Below are 21631 nucleotides of genomic sequence, written 5' to 3'. Positions count from 1 at the left end.
CTGCTATCAATTTGTATTTGAACGTTTAAGCTAGGGTATAGCAAACAAATTGCCTTTTCTTAGGTTGTCCTAGATGTACATTATGATCCTTTATTATTCTTAGAATTTAGTTTTGTATTTAGTTGACATATTATGACATATAACCAAGTGAATGTAAATGCATAGGCATACATTTATAATGTGTATGTGATTAACACAATAGGTGTAGATTCGTTATATCAACCCAGTTACTTGATCTTCATAGTCGTCTCCGATCATAATTACAATACTTTTTCTTAAGTAGCTACCATTGTTGATGCAGTACTTTTTACAGTGTGGTATTGGTACTTTTACTCAAGTAAAGAATCAGAATACCTTTTCTCATTTAAATAATTAGCACATCGACTTGATGCCGTTTTATTTGAGGCCTGGTTTCATAGAGAGTAATTTAATCGGATGCTAGTTTACGTTAAGCTTCTGAATGAGACACAAAGCTGTAGATTAGAAATGTCCCCAGAGGTTTTCCAGAAAGTTGCAAAATCATGCTGCATCTTCACTCAGCCATGATGCTCGGCGCATGCGCACAAGCTATTCGGCATCGCCCCATCACGTGACGCAATGATGTTAACCACGCCCCCGACTCCAGGACTAAAGGGTCACGTTGCGCTGCAGCAGAAACCGAGACACTCTGCATCCTCCGACTCACCTGATCTCTGTGTCCAGACAGCCACCAGCAGGTAAGAATACTCCTGATTTGATCTATAGGACATATTTCATCTGTTAGTGATCATGTATAGGTTATAATCACGATGATAGGGGTGTGATGCTGCTTTACAGCCTTAAGCTAACTTATTCTTCCTAGCTAGTTAGCCATAAATGAATGACAAGTACCTCACAATGTCGTCGTATTTTTCGACAGAAAGCCATTTAAGTTTCCCTTCCTATAGAACATTGTATTTAAAGTCTGGTATTTCCGCCCATCGTCGAAATACGCAACAGGAAGGGCGAAACAACTATGACCTTCAAGGATGAACTGAGACAGCCTGTTGCGTCTGCTCTCTGTCTCTAAGTCTCTTTTATTATAAAAAAATTGAAACATTTAGATTTTGTATCCGGATGGCAGCTGTGTGGTGCATATCTGCTTCTGAGCACGTAGTCACCCTGTGATGTGGTGGAGGCGGGGCTGGATGAGGAAGAGTAGGCCTAAATATGTCATTGATAGATTTTTTAAAATCGTGTTAATAAATGACATTTAAAGACTATATTTAGCTTTCCTTAATAATACTTTTGAACCATCAGACCATATGTTATACGAATAACGCCAGAACATCACAGATTTTAATTCAGTTAATGTCCCTTTTCACCCTTATATTTGGACACTGAATATGTGGCCTTGTGCACCAGATAATTTTTCTCTATTTTCTGATTATTCTTTATTTAGAATAAACATTCATATCTAATGCTGTTTAAAATCTGCATACTGCTCAATTACAAAGTAAATAATTAGTAGAGAGAGTAGCAACTAGGGCTCATTTCCCAAAAGATGCTTTAGAAACCCCTTACATTGTCACTTTTGACAGGCTATATTTTAAACAATAATTAGCTGGTTTGGAAAAAGAAAATGATTTTGTTTACCAAGTTTAAGAGCGACTCCTTCTATAATATGTATATTTTTGCCAATGTCAATCTGCAACCTTGAGATCTGCCATAGGCTTTAATGCTGAACTGCTTGAGAAACAGTGCCTCTTTTAGCTCAGCTGGATCAAGGCCTGAGGGCAGAAAACAGCCAAAAAAAACGGAGCCTGCATCACCAAGGCCAGCAGCTCCTCTGGTGACAAATAGCAGCACTCAAAGCAGGGTTTTTTTTTTTAACCAGAGCTTCTCGTCTGCATTCAGCTTGCAATGGAGAGGGGGAAAAAAAAGAGAATAAACCTCAAGATGGTGATAATGATACAGTCTAGGCAACAGAACCTACAACGAGGAATATATCCCATTTTTATCTTCAAACATTGGATTGTTTCCTTATTCAAATGTTTATTACTATAATAGAAACTATCAAGAACTGTTAAATGTGCCAGACCCTGTCCTCAGGCTCGATAAACTGTGGACGAAAGATTAGAAAAATACAATGTAGTGTACTGTTTGCAGCAGTTCTTAAAAGAAAGACCTGTTGCAGCGTATCCTATAGCTATAGACTATAGAAAGTGTTTATAATTTATGGTTTTGGCTTCTCTCACCGCATCCTGGGTTGCTTAGTGAACCCGTGCAGCATCAGTTTTGCAGAGAATGATGACTGGATGTTTTAGTATGATTTAATCTTCCTGTCTTTTCTAAGGTTAAAGCTTAAAGTAGATGAGAGGGACAGCTTAAAAATGGGGTTCTAGTTAAATAGATGTAACACCATGTTAAACCTGATTCCTCACTTGAAAGCATGACTGTAAGACCAATCTGCCGTATGATTGATGTTTACTGAATTCAACTGAAGGCTATTAGTATGTTTTCCGACATGCAATGTTCACAGCTCTGGGGGTTCTGCACGACGCCACAGGAGAGGGAGGTGGCTGTTGGATCTTCATGTCGCAGTGCAGAAATCGTGCTTGTCTTCCTGAGGCTGACCACTGTGCAACAGGCTAGAATGGAAATCAAAGAGAGACATGTTGAGAAACAACTTAATAATGATCTCATCTCTTGCACGTTTCTCCCAATTTGAACATTTTAATGGAAAGGATTCCCAATCACCTTTCCAGTATATACGGCTTTTCCAAGGCGTTATTAAAGCTGTAGTTTTCAAATCATGCAGTGATGTCCTTCATTAGAGGGTAACCCCTGCACGCAGTACATCATCATCTCAAAGATAAAGTTGTTGAAAGTGGAAGTGTCACATTATCATCACAAGCTGGGCACATTCTTTACTAATATGAAGACAATTCTTAGACTTAACATCAGTGTTTGGGCTGCTGGAGTGCCCTCGAACAAGCGGAAACTAACATTGACAAATATACCAGATAGGAACATTTTGAAACTTCTATCCTATAACAACCCGTATTAGCATTTATTTTTTCTATGTTTACCCCTGAAGCTCAATGACCCTCATATAATATTACTTAAAAATGAGGAATTTCCTTTGATGTTAGTAGAGATGTTGTTTATTCATAGGACAGTTGGGGTGGCTTAACTATAAAACACTGCAGGAAACCAAGGACATATAACTAAACTCATCATAGTCTGTCATCCAACACTGCATCAGTCAATAGAGGCTGGCTTTCGATCAATACATCCTAACAGTTAGTTTTCCTCCATTTTGTTACCAAAATGGCGTTGAACGGAAAGCTACGCCATCTCAAGCATGAAGCAGCATATTGTAATAAAGTACGAGGACATACAGGATTTAAAATACCTCAATCAATTGTTCTTGTTTTTTAATCAAGCAATTAAGCTTCTCTTTCATTACCATCCCAATTGAAGTGCAATACAGGATAAATAAATGACCAAATTAAGCACCACAAGCTCATGAGTTTCATTAAAGGACAAAACTTGATTTATGCGAATTGGATTATCCCTTTATTGGAGTTGCAGTGGTAGAGTCTGCGTCTCAGACTGGAGCTTCAGGTTATTTGAGTCAGACGAGGAACTGTTGCTGTGTTTCCTGCACTGTGACTACCAACACAACGTGGCATTTAAAGGTTTTGTTGAAATGGCTGTCATGTTTAGACGTCTTGTATTGATATTTATTCATTGGATTGATTTACCCCCCAAATGGCGGAATGTCTTCTGAAGCAGAAGTCTGTGTTGAAAGATGTGTTGCTACCAAACCTGCTCCGGGCTGATCGTATATCAGAGGCCGTTCCCATGCAGACAGCAGGGCTTTGTCTTTCAAGGTCCTCTTTTCAAGCAGGATAGACAGTGTGTAACTGAAAACATTTCCAGTGTCCTTGCCCTTTTTAGCTTCTTATTTTTAATCAAAAAGCTCAATTAGTAACTTTCCTTTGCGTTTGGACTGGTATTGCATAAAATGGATATTTCACATCCCCTTTCAAAATGCAATGTTTCCTCAGCAGAAATCCAGCAGACACACTGGAGGTAATGTCAGGGGTAATGTGTTGTTGAAGCATGCAGAGCTTCACAAAAGATGGCAGCTATTTGCTGAGCGTGAGTTTTGCCTGGCTAACAGCGGAGCAGGGCTTTGCACACGTAAACACACTGAAGTCCCACTCCATGCTTTTCCCCTTGGATTGGCCTTTACACAGTGTAAATACTCTCTTTTCCTCCACTGGAGAAATCTGCTTGACTTTATACTCTAACTACGTCTAACTGCTTCCCTCAGGGGACGGTCCTGGCCTCTTTCATTTCTCCTGTTTAATTTAACTATTAGCAGTGAGCAGCGCCGGACATTTGTTTGGTAACTGCACACCGTTTTCATTGAGAGGCCTGTGTGTTCTCTAAAGGATGTTATCTCATAGCTGTAAGCTGAGGATTAACACAGAGGATATAGAGTATGTCCTACTGCTGAAAAATAGCCTTAGTTGGGAATCCAGCGGTCAGTTCATTGTTTAGCTTTGCAAAACCCTCCTTGTATTTTATGTTACTTGCTGCAATTGTGTGTTTTATATTTGGTAACCCAGTGTTCAGATATTTGTTCTTGGTGGTAATAATGTACTGTTTATCTATTATTTATCCTTGATGGTATTTGTAACCAAAGGAGTATCGACACCCATTAAATTATATATTTGTAGCTGATACAATATTATGGCACTTCCTGCTGTACTTGAGATGTCGAGCAGAGCCACAGTCAGTGACGCTGTTAGCTGGGAGTGGCTTGCCAACCGGAGCAAACACCAGAAGTCACAGCTTGTTCCATGGAACCGTACCCATTAGTGGGAGTGATGCGTTTAAGGGGCAGGTGAAAGTTGGAATTTACAAATACCGTGCCTGTTCAATCTTGCCAGTGGATGTCTCTCAGAATTCATCAGCATGCCACAGCAGAGGCTTTGAATGAAACAAGATATGATGATGAAATCTTGGTCAAGTCATGTATTTATCAAGGAAATAGAAGGCATGTAAACGTGCAACAAAAGATTCAATGACAAAAGGAGAAGAGTGAGTGTTGCTGAGGAGAGAAGAACGTGCCGTGCAGCAGCCATAATGAGGACTGGCAGCAGAGTATATAGGAGCAGTGTTGCATAATCGCTCCCTCTCTGTCTCCTGTGCATGGAGTAGGGTGGGGAGGGAAGGGCTTATGCAACGGCTTATTTACGGCAGAGTGAAGAAGGGAATAGGGAACAAAGTGATCTGGTTTACACGAGGTGTGTACGTGCATGTTGGCACATTGTGACAGCACTGCTGTGGCCACCAGTATGGCCAGCTGACGTATTAAAGAGAAATTCTTTCCCCAGATGGTCATTGCATTTATGGCTACATTTTCTCAGGAAAAACACATTCAGCTCACGCCCTTTTGATTTGTCACATCATGCGCACGCTGGGTCCTTGGATTTAGTGTCTCAAAGCGCCATCTTGTAGGATTTTTGTCTCGTTCCAGCATCCTCCAGCCCTATATGAGAAGAGCTTAGTTCTGCAGCGAGGTAGCTATGTAGTGTAGACAATAAAGAGACAATAGAAAATGGGGCCACTGCCTGGCTGTCGTCCAGGTCGTTGAACAACCCGACCTCTTCATGGCTTTCTTATTCTCTTTCAGCAACCATGACTCACCAGTATCCCGCACTGACTACTGAGCAGAAGAAAGAGCTGCAGGAAATTGCTGAGAGGATAACTGCTCCAGGAAAGGGCATCCTCGCAGCCGATGAATCCACCGGTATGCACTTGTGTACAAAGTTATAACAACACAAATATCTTTCCTATAAAGTTCTAAATGCTGCAGTAACAAAAGGATAGATAGATACATACTGTCATCGAGTCTTGACTGAACAGCTCTGTGTTGACTACACAGGTAGCATGGGGAAACGTTTGAACCCCATCGGGGTTGAGAACACAGAGGAGAACAGGCGTCGTTACCGCCAGCTGCTCTTCACAGCCGACCAGCGCATTGACAGCTGTATCGGAGGGGTCATTTTCTTCCATGAAACCCTCTACCAGAACACAGACGACGGCACGAACTTCTCCAAGCTTATCAAGGACCGTGGGATTGTTGTCGGCATCAAGGTACACACTGCTCACTGTAATAGTCAAATTTAAAGCCTCCGTCATAGGTCCCTTGAGTCTGGAAATAGTGGGTTTCATCTCAGTCTCCTAAAAAGAATCAGTTGGGCCTTATTTGTTTGATGTACCTTTGCCTCTGAATGTCCCCAAAGCCATATCGGTTATGTTATATCTAATAGTTCGGTTGAGCAGGCAAAAACACACATCATGTGCTTGGCTGTTCAAACTAAAAAGGTTACTACAATGTTTATGGAAACAGACTTGTTGTCAGCTTGTTTGGACACAAACAGACCCACACATAACAGCAGGTCAGGTTGTGAGGGGGAAACTGGGAGCGTTCAAAACATACATTCAGGGATGTTGGTTTTATTTGAGAGGGAAATTCATAGGATTTTGAATCAGATTCTCTACAATATAAAGTAAAGGTTGGTCAAAAATTACTATTTTATTAAATTAATAGTGTGGCAACATATCAAATATTTTATTGCTTCCTTTTTTGTTACGATTTCTATTCTCTGGGACCCTTTAATATTCCAATGCTGTTTGTGCTATGTTTCAATGATTAAGAAGTCTTTTGTTAATGAGACTTAAATGTGACATAAATAAATGTGCCTGCAGGTGGACAAAGGTGTCGTGCCCCTCGCTGGAACAAATGGAGAGACCACCACACAGGGTAAGATAAATAAGAAACACACTTTCTCAGAAACAACCCCCCCTGCTGGGTTTCTGACTATGGTTCTGTGTATGTGTTGCTCTGTAGGGCTGGACGGGCTCTCTGAGCGCTGTGCGCAGTACAAGAAGGACGGTGCAGACTTCGCCAAATGGCGCAGCGTGCTGAAGATCAGCGAGACCACACCCTCTGAGCTGGCCATCATGGAGAACGCTAATGTTCTGGCACGATATGCCAGCATCTGCCAGCAGGTTGGTGTGAGATTATTCTGGGGTGTTTTCTTTTTGCACTTTAAATGTGGTATTTGAGGACAAACAAATTCATAGTGTATCAAAATAACCTAACTTTATACTTCTGAATGTTTTGTAGAATGGCATTGTTCCTATTGTGGAGCCCGAGATCCTTCCTGACGGAGAACATGACCTGAAGCGTTGCCAGTACGTCAGTGAGAAGGTGAATTTACTGACTTTATATGACACTGAATACGACCCTTAAAGATTTCCCCACGTTTGTAACAATGCTCTCACAGTCCTTTGACAAACATGTGTCTCTCTGCCGCTGCTTAGGTCTTGGCTGCGGTGTACAAGGCACTGTCAGACCACCATGTGTACCTGGAGGGGACCCTGCTGAAACCCAACATGGTGACACCCGGACACTCCTGCCCCACCAAGGTCACCAACGAGGAAATCGCCATGGCGACCGTCACCGCCCTGCGCCGCACCGTGCCCCCTGCAGTCACAGGTCAGAGACGAGATAGATTTAAGCAATATTTAATGTGAATTAACTTTATTTGCTTTCTTAGGTCCGTACAAAGTGCTTTAGATAAAATGTTTCCATTCTTGATAAAATCCAACCTATAATTGATCACAACATTTTTATGAGTAATAAACAAAGACCAATTCCAAAATATAGACAACCCCAAACCTTATTAAACGGTACAACAGGAATCCCCACAGTTATATTTTTATATCATAGAATAAAACATTGCATGAAGCCAGATTTGAGAAGATAAATAACATGAATATTAACTGTTTCTCTATTTTATTAGGAGTGACATTCTTGTCAGGTGGCCAGTCCGAGGAGAGGCCAGCATCAACCTTAACGCCATCAACAACTGCCCACTCACCAAGCCCTGGGCTCTGACCTTCTCATACGGCCGTGCCCTGCAGGCCTCCGCCCTGAACGCATGGAAAGGAGAGCTGAGCAACGAGAAGGCCGCCACCGAGGAGTTCATCAAGCGCGCCGAGGTCAGACATCAGACACATCTTCGTCAAATAAGATGATGAAATAAAGTTTCTGCGTGCAATATTGTTAATGTGCTCTCTTTGTCTTTTATTCAGGCTAACGGTCTGGCTGCTCTCGGCAAGTACCAGTCTGCTGGAAGTGGAACCGCCGCAGGACAATCCCTCTACGTGGCTAACCACGCCTACTAAACACCTACCACATTCAACTGTGGCTTATAGTTATAGTCTTATATCTGCTCTGCTATTTCCCCTCACTCCTCCATAAATCAAAGGCCTGCGCTGTCTACTGTACTTTAGAGTTGTCAGAGTTATAAAAAATTACATGATTAGTTATGTGTATTTAAAAACATAATGTGAAACTACCATACTAAAGGGAACAGGCTTGTTTGTTCTTCTATTTAACTAAACAAATCAAAACTGCTTCGAGACAATGTTGTGACTGAAAATTAATTGATGTCATGTCTGATCAGAAGTCAGAGGCTGCAAAATTTTAACAACAGGTCAAGATAATCAGTCAGTGTTCAATTTATGCCTCTTCTTCCTGTCTCCACACCTGGTGCCGTCTCCCTTTCTCCCCCACATGGTAAATCTCAAGCTGCTCCCAAGCTTGGAAGTGTCTGTACCGGTGTTTCGCTTATGTCAGAATGCAGTATTAGCTCATCCCTTAAACGCTATACTAACATCCTCCGTGACAGTGGGACCAAGCGATCATTAGTGGCTTCAGTACATCCGTTAAGGGCCAAGAGGACGAGACAAACAGTGTGAAGACGTCGGCTTTTCCAGATTGAGTTGGTGCGACTGTCCAAAAGTGCAAAGTGCTTGTTGTACGTTGAGAAAGCCGTAGCTCCAGCAGCGGTCAGTAGACCCTCGCCAGGATTCATCTTACCCTTTCTGTTCTCACGCTTTTACTTACTACTAATCAGAGAAACATCTTGTGTGTCAGTATAACATTATCTTTTACTTACATAAAGTAATCAATGTATTCAGTTGTGTGAAGGCGTCAATATTATGTGATGATTGTGTGTCATCTCCACCTCCCCGCCCCCCCTCCTGATTCCCCCAGTCAGCCTCACGGAAAGATGAGACGGTTACTGCTGAGATTATGTGGACCAATACGTGTGGTTGGCAGCGGGGGAAGCAGTCACTGCTGTGTTGGGTTACTGTGATGTTTGTGATGTTAATATTGTTCTTGAAGCACTTGGTGTGTTAAATAGTGGAGAAAAATAAACATAAAAAACTAGCAAAGCGTTGTGTGAATTTATTACATGTATTCTTTTGGTGTCCATCACATAATGAATACCCAGACTACAGATAGGCGCACACATGCATTGTAAAGAGGTGCCAGAGCGAAGAGGCTGCAAGGGAGCAGTTTTATTGTCTGCTAACCTTCTCAATCATAATTTTGTACATTTACATACACTAATACGAATAATTCAAAACCGGTCAGAAATATCAACTTTTAAATATTCTAGTTATTTATTGATATTGTTTTGGAAACATTTAATAGTTTTGCTCCTACACTTGTGAGACAAAGTGGACAAAATAAATATTTGATAGACAAAATATTGCTGAATGTGATGCAGACCAATACATGATATAAAGGTAGCCTCAACGTGTATGTCGTTTATTATACGTTGTTTTTGGACATTATCTGTGGAGGAATATGAATGAAGTTATTTCGAGTGTCGGGAAACATTTGATCCACCACAGGAGGCGCTGTTGCAAACTTCTCACATTGTGTTTGTGTGTTTAATATCTTCACCGGGTGGGCCGAAGGTTACTGAACGTCATTGCGTCTTAAACCATCCTACTACCTTTTGGGTGTCTGGGGAGGGCAAACCGATAGTTGTATATTCTAATATTTGGTTACGTTTAAGCTAATTGAGGACGGGTATCTGGAGCACGACTAACTGTTGTTTTTACATGAACACATAACCCGCCCGTTTAGTTCTCAATGTTGGTCACATGACGTTTGACTGGGTGCGGCCTGATAACAAACGCACCCTACCCACTTCATTGACAGACATGGCTACCACGGAAGTGGGTGAGTAGCTTCATAACTGAATGTTGTTTGAGTTATTTCCTTCATATTCAAAGGAAGCATTTACATCCGATTACAGCAGTTTGTTAGGGCATATTTAGCACTTATTTAGCACTTTAAGTGACCCTTATATACACTGTGTTCTCCATGTAAACCCCCCCTAAAGCTAACAGCTAGCTTAGCTAGACTCACCAGTAGCTACAGCAACGCTGCCCTTCCTCAGATATGTCATTATTATTAACGTTTTATATCGCACTGATTAACGACATTCGAGTCCCTAAGTGTCCCCTTAATATATTTCCTGTTATTGCCTATATTAAAGTAAACCAGGTCTTGAAGACATTAACTGTTTGTTGCCTTATACATGTTCTCTATTAGACTGTACATGTTTGCTTCTTATTTTACATGAGAGGGACAAAATAGAAAAAACACCGTTTGACAGACTATGTAAAGTATGAAGACAGTAATCTCTCTACTTGGTTAATTTATGAACAAATTCAGATATTTGTCTCAATGATACCAAAAGATGTGGAAATCCATCATTGCATGAAACAGTATTTTGAATAGCTTGGCAGAATTGCCCACAGTGTCTCTATCTGTACACAACCAGAGATAATACAGGGACACATCCACAGTATAAACAGCATAAACTGTTGGACAGTTTACAAATAACTGCATGTATGTCTTTATATAAGCAGTAAATCAGTGAAGTTTATTTGGCTTAATGTTTATGTATTTCTTTCAGAGCGTAGACGTGGCCAGCTGGCTTCTCTGTCCATCGCAGCGGTGGTCATCATCGTGGGAGTCCCTCTGTGGTGGCGAACAACTGAAACGTACCGCGCCTGGTTGCCTGTCAGTCAGATAAATGAGTTGGCCAATCTGCAGGTTTGATCGCGCTTCTTGCTATTAACTACATGTCTTCTGTCTTGTTAGCCATATTATCTTCTATGTGTAATACATGATTACCTTTTTCCAATCTTTGTCTGTGTTTCTTTTTTTAAATTATAGCTACAGTTGAGTGCTGATGTGGAGGTTGTGTTTGCACGTGGAACGGTGACGCCTGAGCAGCAGAAGAAGGTCCCGCTGACACAGACACAGGATGAGGACCACACAGTGGATGGTGAGTTATTCATCCATGCTGTCTGTGATCTTGTGGTTAAAAAAGGAAACGACTCTAAGGTAGTTATTGTCTTCTGTTTACAGAGGACACAGCTTTGAGGTACAGGTATGAGACAAAGTACCGCACAGCTACTATCATGGAGGAGGATGCACTGAACCAGCCCACTGCTGCAGGTGAGAAGCTGCCTGCCTGTCAAATCTTGCTAACTGATGGTTGGTATCTCAGTGTGAAAACACAAGTTGTAATTTCTCTCTGTCTCTGTTTCTTCTTTAGATGCAGATCTATCTCTGCACACCCTCAGTGAGAGCCCGTGTGGCTCTTTAGTTGTGTACGTGATCCCAGAATCATCTTCACTGCTGCCTGAGGTTTAACTTGCATCTTTTACATTTACTTCTCTTTATTTTTCTGCATGTTTTTAGTTTTAAAGACGACTGTTTGGCACTTTCCAATGCTTAATTTCCTCTATTCAAGTAGCCTTTTTTTCAACTATCATCTAGCCATTGCTGCTTATAGTCTAACTCCTTAATACAGTACCTACTGTACAGCTTTTAACATATTTATGAATCCTTTGTGTCCCTCTGGATTAGTTGAATATATATACTAAAATAACCACATGATCTGTACCCTCATGCCTCTCAGCATGTGGACGTGTATGTTGGTCAGAGACGGACAGCCCTGCTGCGTATCGGTGCCCAGATGAGAGTTGGAAGGACTATAGAGCAATTGCTGGCTCATCTGGAGCCGCGGATCAGGCAGGTGCTGCAGGTGATGTCTTTTAGCCACACAGACATCAGCGCGGCCCTCAGCGACAGAGTCCGTCTCAGCCCTGGCAACAAAGAGAGCATCGCTGACAGCATGAGGGCCTTTAAATCTAGCCCAGGTTGGTATTGTTTAAACACAGCCATGAAGTGAACCAACCTAGTCTTTTCCACCTAGTTTATAACTCAATTACCTAAACACTGGTCTCCATGTAATCTTTTCTCTTTAGGTTATGAGATAACCTTCAGTCTGTTGAACCCAGACCCAAAGTCACACAGGCTACACTGGGACATAGAGGGGGCCGTGCAGACCTACATCCAGCCTCTGCTCACAAAACTGGCCCCTGTGGCCAATTTCAGCATTGACTCTCAGGTACTTTTTGGGCAAGTGTGTGAATGTACAAAATGATACACTTCTCATCTACTATCTGTTCATATTATTCTGTATTATATTCTTCTTTTACAGACATTATACTATGCCATGCTCGGTGTCAACCCGCGATTTGACAGTAGCCAGAACGCCTACACACTCAACTCTGACAGTCTGGCTCATGTCATCAACCCTGTGGAGGCTAGACTGGGTAAATGACACACACACACACACACACACACACACACACACACACACACACACACACACACACACACACACACACACACACACATACACACACACACACATACACACACACACAGTGTTCTTTCGAATGTTTGCCAAAAAAAGAAACGTGGTGTAGTTCTGGTGTATTAATACAGTATATAACAGTTTTTTTTTATTTCATATTAAGGCTCAAATGCTGCGTCTTCAAACCCGGTGTTGAATTTTCTTCTGTACGCCCCGGATGCCCAACATTCCCCACTTTACATTCAAGACCGCCAGAAACAGAAAGTGCCTACTAACGCGTTTCACTCTCCACGTTGGGGTGGAATTATGGTAAGATAATCTAAGGGGCAAAATGAGGTGACAGTTGTATAAATTCTATGAATGGTTATAGCTTATTATAATTTGTTTTGTTGGCTAGTGATTAAAAACAACATCTCACATCTATGTTTTCATAGGTATATAATGTTAATAGTTTCTACGGACCAGAGGCTGTGTTCCCTGTTGACATCAACATCGACATGGCCAAAGTCATGGGGGTCTTCCTTGCACAGCTGAGGTAATTTGACGGCTACAAAATGTCAGATGATGCTTTTTCTGTAGACATAAGGTAACCTCCCCGAATACCATCTTGTCCTGTTAGACTGTTGCTGGGTGTGCAGTCGTCTACAGCTCCCCCTGGCTTCCTGGTGGCACCGTGCAGCAGCACAGGTCTAGCTGATTGGGAGCTGGACCGCCTCATGTGGAGTCGCAGTGTGGAAAATGTGGCAACGGCAACCACCACCATCACCTCACTGGCACAGCTCCTGGACCAGATAGGCAACATTGTTATCAATGACAACATTGCTGAACAGGTAAACTGCACCAATCAGTAGATATCTATGCTGCCTATTTGTGGGTACATATGTGTAGGTTTTCCGATATGGACATGCTGGGCCCAATTCTGGATCATACAGTAAAGGCCAGAAAATCGTATATGACCAACCTGGTTCCAGACCCCTGAATCACTCTTATTTGCTGCTGTGGTCATTGACAGATATTTCCCCATGTTTCAGAAACGTTTGACAAGTCTGAGCGAATTATCTGATACATATAAAAAGGGAAGACATAGGCCTGCATATAAAGCATATTTTGGACACTTTTTTAAAGATAGTGTAAGAATGTAGAAGTTGAGCAGTGGCTCAGTCAGTAGGGGCTTGGACTGGGAATCGTAGGGTCGCTGGTTCAAGTCCCCGAACAGACTTGAAATATGGAAAGTGGACTGCTACTTGGAGAGGTCCCAGTTCACCCTCCCCATTGCTCCCGGGGCGCTGCACAATAGTATTAGGATGGGTTAAATGCAGAGGACCAATTTCACTGTGTGTGCTCTGCTGTCTGCATGTATGTGACAAATAAAGAGGGTTTCATCCTCCGATTCTATTTATCTTTAAATCCCAGCATCTTCTTTTAGTTGCTAAGCAAAGCTTATGCTGATTTCAGTAATTATGTTCCAAGATGCTGGAACAGCCTTCCAGGGGAGTTGATATTCTAAATATTAGTAAAAATAAAGTCTGGCTTTAATTTTGTGTTTTATGATTTTGTTTCTATTTATTATACTTATTCTTGTATCTATGATTCTGTACCAAGACTCAAAAAGAGCTTGTTAATTATACCTTTCTTTTTACTATTATTGCATGAGCTGTATCCAACCTTTGATTGTGGTTGCCGTTTCTCAGGTGTCGAGTGCCGTCACGTCTCTGCAACTGGCTGTGGCTGAGTTGGAGGCAGGGAACCTGGGCTTTGCTCTGCAGTACAGTAAAGAGGCCATCTTGGCATCAGAGCGGGCATTCTTTGACCCGTCACTGCTCCACCTCCTCTACTTTCCTGATGACCAAAAGTTTGCTATCTACATACCTCTCTTCCTGCCTATGTGTGTGCCAATTCTGCTGTCACTGCTCAAAATAGTGTCTGATGCTAGACAGAGACGCAGAGAGAAGCAAGCCAAGAAGGACTGAGAAACACTGTAACAAAAGATGTGATGAACATGTGAAGAAAAAACATGTTATGAATTAAGGGTTTGACGATGGACATCACATTTACGTACATAGGTTTGCATGAACAAAGACTCTTTAAAGCATTGGGGTGTGGAATGTACAAAACCATTTTGTAATATATGTGTTTTATTGTTTCATGAAGGGAGTTTTTGTAGGATTTAGGATTTTAAGGATTTGCTGCCATGTTTGTGTGACACTGTATACTGGGAAGCTTGAATTGTTGATAATGTGTTTTATATTTGAATTTCACTTTTTATTCTAAGTTATTAACAAATAAAGACTTATGTTGTAACTCATGTTTTCGCTCTTTTGTTTGCTAAAAAAACAGGAATATCTGAATTTATACAATAAGTTAAGCATGCACTCCTAGACCAATTGCGTGTAATAAAATATATTGTTAAATGAATATTTTATTTTTTTCCTCGAGTGTTCAATGCAATCCACTGTCTTCATCACTGGAGGTTTTTTTTGCTTGTACTTGTGGTTTTTGAGCTGTTTTTCTTGCTATATGAACTAAATCCCTGCCTATGTAGTCTTTTTACGTGGCCAGATCTCTGTTCAATGGGGCCCGTGGGACTTTATTACATATTCTGTATGAAAACCGCTCCTGAATGGACATTACGATTGTTTTGTTAATTTCGGTTACCAAATAAAAAGTGTTAACAGGAAGTGACACTCCAGGGCGCCAGGCGGCGGTATACGCACATTTAAAGCTGCATAGTCGTGATCCGTCTCTACCACTGAAGAAGAGGGCTTTGTTGGAGGAGGTTTCAGTCGCGGCTTACAACTTTTAGCTCATGTTAGTTTGATTTTTCTCCCATCCACACTGCAGAATTAAACAGTAAAGTTAGGTTAGTTCGTTTAAGAGCAATTTACCGGCAGTATATTTTACTAAGCGTAGCATCACCGCGTTATATTATCGTTTGTTCGGCTCACGGGGTCCCGTTTAGCCTACTTGCTAACTTCCTTAGCTAACTGTTATTGTTAGCTAGCTTTGTGCTAACATGTCTGGAATCGTTAGAGGACCTGCAGGGAGCAACGACTGTCGGATATACGTTGGGAATCTCCCCCCCGACATACGGTCAAAGGACGTCGAAGACCTGTTTTACAAATATGGAGCCATCCGTGATATCGATCTGAAAAACCGGAGAGGAGGACCGCCTTTTGCCTTCGTGCAGTTTGAGGACGCGAGGTGAGCTGCATTCTCCCGCCACGTCTTTACGCAATGTCCCCATTCAATTAGCTTGCATACAAACGTGTTTCTAATCTGATAGGCCCGCATAGTCAGGAATAGCCTGAAATAAAACCACTCGGTAAGTTCAGACAGAGTATTATTGTAGGGCTATTTATTGACTTTACTCAAGTATTCCATTATAGCGGGAGGCGTTTCTAATATTAAGCATGCCCTCACCGAGAGCTGTATTTGGACTGCATTTCGATTTAGATAGCTAACGTTAGGCTAAACCCGACTAATAGTAGCAATGAATAAAAGGTAACGAGATGAGATGCAGATGTACTCAGTCTTCCGACTCACTATAACCTTTCATGATAAAATATTACATCCATCTTCTAACGCTGATCCAAAGTCGGCGTTAGGTATAGATGCAGGAATCTTGTTGCAGTTTGGGTTGATGCACGAACCATTTTTCCCACAAATGTTTGCTTTGCTAACTAAAACTTGTTAAACCAGTCCTTAAAACCACGTTTACAATGATAATACAATTTTAGCTTCAACTATCGAGGGATTACTTTATCAACTGAACAATTCAATTAATAATTATACTGTTATCAGATTATACTATATTTAAAATGAAAAACAAGAATCATGATGTATTTTTAGTACCTTTGATGCTCTAGGAAACCCCTGGGGGAAACTATTTATATTATCTGATAGTTTAAAGACCAAAGGATTAAAATAATTTGAACTAAAATCAATTTAACGCTATTACATTTTTCAATTCACATTTTCTTTCTCAGGGCCTTTACAAAGTTTCTAAAGATTCATTTGTTTCTACATTTCATCCTCTTGGGCCAGTTATAAATAAAACAAATTGATGTTGTGCATATGTTAGGCAGATTTAAAGTTTGATGATTTGTAACTGTTTGATTTTCAAAGGGATTCTGAGGATGCTGTGTACGGACGTGATGGATATGACTACGATGGCTACCGCCTGCGTGTTGAGTTTCCTAGAAGTGGACGGGGAGGGGGAGGAGGAGGTGGAGGTGGTGGCGGCCGCGGTGGTGGTGATGGTGGACCGATGGGAGGGCAGAGGGGTAGGCATGGTCCCCCCTCCCGTCGCTCAGAGTACAGGGTTCTTGTGTCAGGTAGGTGATGTTATCCTCACTGTTTAGGTTGTTTATCTCTTTCCTTAAGTGTATTTGCCTATGAGTCTAAAACCACATTTCCTTTTCAGGTCTTCCTACCAGTGGAAGCTGGCAGGACCTGAAGGATCACATGCGGGAGGCAGGTGATGTATGTTATGCTGATGTGTACCGTGATGGCACCGGGGTAGTGGAGTTTGTACGCAAAGAAGACATGAGCTACGCTGTCCGTCATTTGGATAACACCAAGTTTCGTTCTCATGAGGTATGTCAAGGTTACCAGTATTAAAATTAACGAATGTCCCTGGGACTACATTTTGTAATTGTTTTTCCCCCCCAAAATGATGATCGGAAGGGGAAAATAACAGAAGTAAGTATGGGCAGGTTCATGATACTCAAGGTCTTTAAATGTCAGCAATTGGAGGTCTTTTTAAGAATTCCAAATTAAGAAATTTGGGAATTGATGTAGTTGATTAACATCTGAAATGTATGCATCAAGGCATTGGTTCATGTGTTACTTCTGCAACTTCATTTGTATGCACTAATGATGTTTTGGTTACAATCCCCAAAGAATTGATTGTGACTGCAGGTTTTTCCTTTCTCATTTACCGGAGTCTCGTGTTTCAACTTCCACATGGTAAATTATGCTTATTTATGTGTGTGTGTTTAGGGAGAAACGGCCTACATCCGTGTGAAGGTGGACGGTCCTCGCAGCCCCAGCTATGGTCGTTCTCGCTCCCGTAGTCGCAGCCGTAGCCGTAGTCGCAGCCGAAGCAAGAGCGGGTCTCGTCGCAGCAGAGGATCTCCTCGTTACTCCCCTCGCCACTCCCCTCGCCGCTCCCGCTCCCGCACCTAGATCCACCCTGACTGAAGCAATGGTGTGCCCCAGTGGAAATCTTCACATCACACAACAAATCCTGTATACTCCCCACGGATCATCTCATACACTGTCTTCTCGTGTGTTCCCTATCCCCCCCACTTTTTGTTGCAGTTTTCTTTTTTTGGTTTTAATTTTTGTACACGGCCCTGTTTCACTCTGTCGTTCTTTGTCCCCCTTTTCATCATCTTTCTGCTAACAATCTCTCACCCGTTTCTGTGATATTTCTTCTACTTGTCCTCTTACACTTTGTTGTGTTTCCCTTGGAAATATTTTTACTTCTTTTAAGCATATACTACTGTCCTTTGACCCTATTGTGTGTCTCTCTGTAGAGTTCAGAGGAACAGGATAGGATGGGAACAGAGGAAACAGTTCATTTTAGGATTAACAGGAGGAGGAGTCAAATATGGCACCAATGGTATGATGGCTGTGCCTTGTCAACTGTGAAATCTGCATTATAAGGCTGTTCAGTTTTTTTTTTTACACACACTTGACAATAGTGCCGTTGAATGTTTTCAGTTGTAACACGTTCTGTATACCACTTTGTATTTGGAGACCCAAAGCTTCTGTTTTTTTTTTTTTTTGCTTTTGCTCGCCCCATAGCCTCCAAAGTAAATATTAGTGTGTTTGGGGACTGATAATAGAGGGGTGTTCCCTCTTTTTCTCAAAGTAAATTCCCTGGTAGATGCATTTATTGACATTTTGTCTTGGCATTTTCTGAAGGTGTGATTCTAACTTACCTCCTTCTCTTTGGTTCTGCTGGTATTCTGAAGGTTTGGACTGGGCTCATTGCCCCCCCATTCCGGAGCCGGATCAGGATTCAGGATCAGATCAGGATTAGGATTAGGCTTCAGGATGGATACAAGGATCAGGAGCATGGGAGCATTTTACCGGGAGAGGATCCTGACCCCCGGCCCTGTCCACATAACCCCATCAAACTGGAAATAGAAAAAAATTCAAACCAAATTGGCTTTCAAATAAAACTAATATTTTTTTTTCCATTTTGTCTGGGACCTCAGAGACACAATTACTGGCGCCACTGTGACGAATGATTTATTTTTCAGATTTTTGTTTTTCAAAATTATAAAAAAAAGAAGAGCAGAGCACAGCTCAAAACCAGGAGGAGGGCTGGGAGGTGCAGGATGGAACCGCACGCTTAAGGAGAGTGGTAAATAGTGGGTCGACCATTAACAGCGGAGGAGGGAGGGAAGAGGGAGGACTGGGACGCGACAAGGGAATGTGACCTTAATGTGGTTTGTATCTTTTTCTTAGGTCAGTGTTTTGCTGCAGATGATTAATTCTGAATTTCTGAAGTATAAATCTCCAGTATCCTAAAGCTTTATTCTCTTTTAATAAAACTTTCAATAACAGATGACAAGTGTTTGTGTGTTTTTCTTTCTCATTATGTCTAAAAAAATGGCAGTTAAGCACAAAAAGAAAACTGAACATGTGCCATTTTGTTGACTTTCCCACTGATGGTTTTTAATAGCAGTGCCTTGAAGCCCTGATGACTTGAAATGGTTTCAGTGTCACTTCTGTCCAACTTCATTAGCACAACAAAATAAAATATGTCTAGTCTTAAAATCCCTCATAAGCCTTCATCGGTCATGTAATTTTATAAACTAGTTGTATATTGTATACAGAATATGAAAAGCAAACAAGTACAATGTTACCTTTTATATTCACTTGCAGACGTCCTTGGAAACAGTTTACATTAAGTACCTAATAATAAAATGTTGCGTTGTGAAGAATTTTAACAAGGCTAAGTTGATGTTCATGATGCCATCATCGTGCAGAAAGTGGAAATTCAATATTTTGTATAACAACTAGATGGATTACCTAAATGTTTAGTTCGTTTTTTGTCATGAGATTGGATTCTCATTTCAAAACTGAATGAATGAGAGCAGCTACAATGTGTAATATACATTTGTTGTATATTATTTTGTAGTGATATGCTAATGAGTGTATTTTTCACTGGCTCAGGATCAATACATTAACAATAACCTACCTTTTGGATCTAACAGATGTAAATGCAGGAATAATGCAAATTTTGCCGAACGGTATCGATGAACCTGATTGGATCAATCACTTTCTCTCAGGAAGAGGAGGGGGATTGAAAACAATGCATTCTGGGTGGAAACAAAATGCGGGCAGTGTCCGCAAGTGAAAAACGCCGTCACCAGGGTGAGGCTTCCCCGCAGCCAATCAAAAAGCAGATGCGTTCTGGAAGGCGGGGCAGAGACGCACGCTTTCTTTGCATAAATGAACGAAAAACATTGCAGCTACCTTAACGTGCAACTGTAAACAATTCAACTTCGAGGAAACACGGTAAGATTATACTGCATGTGTAAGAGCACGCTTGGCTGTGTTAATTGTTATTAAAACCTGTGTCCTCCGAGGGGAGAGGACTGAGCTTTCTCTTGGTGGCATGCTAATCTCGCCTGAGCCTCTTGTGTTTGTCCTGAGAACCTTTAGCTGAATGCTCCTACCACTTTCTTTGATTTTTTTTTATCTGCAAATCTTACAATTTGAGCTGTATTCTAGACGGATTTTTATTTATATATTTGAAGAGAGCAGCGGTGTTTTCATAGGTTGCATCACAAACAGCATTTAATCAAAGTTATATCGCCTTCAGCTGTACAATCCAGGTGCAATATGTGTGAATGTCCTGTCATCAACTACTGGCTTCCTATGCAGCCCTGGTGTGTCCCACAAACTCAATTTGCTGAGGTGTCTGTAACAGCTCTAAGAATGATCCAGAACAACTCGAGTGTGGTGGATCAAGATGTTCCTTCAGTTATGCACCTATCCAGTTAATTGGTTTGGAGGCCAGTCTCATTTTAACTCTTAATGTAAACAATACGAGTGTTGGCTGTGATATCAACGAAAAGGAACCACAAGGCTCACTGTTTGCACTTGAACGAGTAAGAAGTATGTGAAAATGTCTCAACTTTATTTTGTTCTCTCTTTTGCAGCCAAAAAGCCAAAATGTCTGACAAAAAGGCAGTGATAAAGAATGCAGACATGTCTGATGAAATGCAGCAGGATGCAGTGGACTGTGCCATGCAGGCTATGGAAAAGTACAACATTGAGAAGGATATTGCTGCTTATGTCAAGAAGGTATATTGGCTCAATATCAAATTGGTAAAAAAAAAAACATTTAATCTTTGATATACTAATTTTAATTTTCCTCCCTGCAGGAGTTTGACAAGAAGTACAACCCCACATGGCATTGCATTGTTGGGAGGAACTTTGGCAGCTACGTGACGCACGAGACCAAGCATTTCATTTACTTCTACCTGGGCCAAGTGGCTATACTACTGTTCAAGTCAGGCTGAAATTCGAACATGCCCCCTTCGAAAACTACTTTTAATCCAGCCCTTAATACTTCTGTGCAATGCTGTACATTCGCAGACATGCCTACCTCCTGGTTTCCTGCTTGCTTCAGTCTGTTATAGTTTGCCACCTACAACACTACCACAATAGGTGGATGGCACTTAAGTCATGCCTGGCCTGGTGATGTGTCATTCATAGAAAATGCCAATTTAAAACTACTTCCCATTCCAGCGCTAGGTCAGCATTTTCACATCTGACAGGATCATGACTCATAATTTCCGGTTATTATTTTTGTTGTGTATTGATGCACGGATCTTTTGTACATTGTTTCGTATGGATATGCTGTAATATAACTTATTTTTCATGGAATTTAAAAGAGCAACAGAATTTTTGTTGAAATGCCTTTAATTTTCAGTAATGGCTGAGATTGAATATAATTCCAAGACTGTTGCTTATGAATAAAGAAAACTACATGCCAAGAGATTTAAGGTTTTGTA

The 21631-nt window shown here is 41.3% G+C and overlaps 4 protein-coding genes across 8 annotated transcripts; all 4 read left to right on the top strand.

The window, feature by feature from the left end:
- The first annotated feature begins 600 nt into the window (after positions 1-600).
- Positions 601-9291, top strand: aldocb (aldolase C, fructose-bisphosphate, b). The gene is given in 10 exon segments (XM_063895042.1): positions 601-716; positions 5672-5788; positions 5924-6135; positions 6751-6805; positions 6893-7053; positions 7172-7255; positions 7369-7543; positions 7851-7883; positions 7886-8049; positions 8143-9291. Coding segments are annotated over 9 exon segments (1089 nt in total). The 5' UTR covers positions 601-716; positions 5672-5676; the 3' UTR covers positions 8236-9291.
- Positions 9292-9845: 554 nt separating this feature from the next.
- Positions 9846-14891, top strand: pigs (phosphatidylinositol glycan anchor biosynthesis, class S). Its single transcript, XM_063894660.1, has 12 exons — positions 9846-10090; positions 10833-10972; positions 11096-11207; positions 11291-11380; positions 11481-11572; positions 11847-12087; positions 12196-12338; positions 12432-12546; positions 12754-12899; positions 13025-13125; positions 13210-13420; positions 14282-14891. Exons 1-12 carry the CDS (start codon positions 10012-10014, stop codon positions 14558-14560), a joined length of 1749 nt encoding a protein of 582 aa, XP_063750730.1. The 5' UTR covers positions 9846-10011; the 3' UTR covers positions 14561-14891.
- A 435-nt stretch (positions 14892-15326) lies between these two features.
- On the top strand, positions 15327-19168 carry LOC134871776 (serine/arginine-rich splicing factor 1B-like). Of its 5 annotated transcripts, XR_010166734.1 has the most exons (6): positions 15327-15791; positions 16716-16924; positions 17014-17186; positions 17592-17799; positions 18131-18216; positions 18572-19168. XR_010166734.1 is itself a non-coding variant. In XM_063894663.1 (5 exons), exons 1-4 carry the CDS (start codon positions 15604-15606, stop codon positions 17775-17777), a joined length of 756 nt encoding a protein of 251 aa, XP_063750733.1. In that variant the 5' UTR covers positions 15327-15603; the 3' UTR covers positions 17778-17799; positions 18572-19168. The 5 variants fall into 5 exon arrangements, 3 of the variants coding, with proteins under 3 accessions (XP_063750733.1, XP_063750732.1, XP_063750731.1); XR_010166733.1 differs by having other exon boundaries at positions 17592-18216; XM_063894663.1 differs by lacking the exon at positions 18131-18216.
- Positions 19169-19967: 799 nt separating this feature from the next.
- dynll2b (dynein, light chain, LC8-type 2b) lies at positions 19968-21617 on the top strand. Its single transcript, XM_063894664.1, has 3 exons — positions 19968-20126; positions 20774-20918; positions 20999-21617. The coding sequence occupies exons 2-3, from the start codon at positions 20787-20789 to the stop codon at positions 21134-21136; spliced, it is 270 nt and encodes an 89-aa protein (XP_063750734.1). The 5' UTR covers positions 19968-20126; positions 20774-20786; the 3' UTR covers positions 21137-21617.
- Positions 21618-21631: the final 14 nt, after the last annotated feature.

The sequence above is a fragment of the Eleginops maclovinus genome, chromosome 11 (assembly GCF_036324505.1).
Source record: "Eleginops maclovinus isolate JMC-PN-2008 ecotype Puerto Natales chromosome 11, JC_Emac_rtc_rv5, whole genome shotgun sequence".
NCBI classification, from domain to species: domain Eukaryota; kingdom Metazoa; phylum Chordata; class Actinopteri; order Perciformes; family Eleginopidae; genus Eleginops; species Eleginops maclovinus.
Note: the sequence above shows the minus strand (reverse complement) of the source record. Positions and strands in the feature narration are given on the sequence as shown.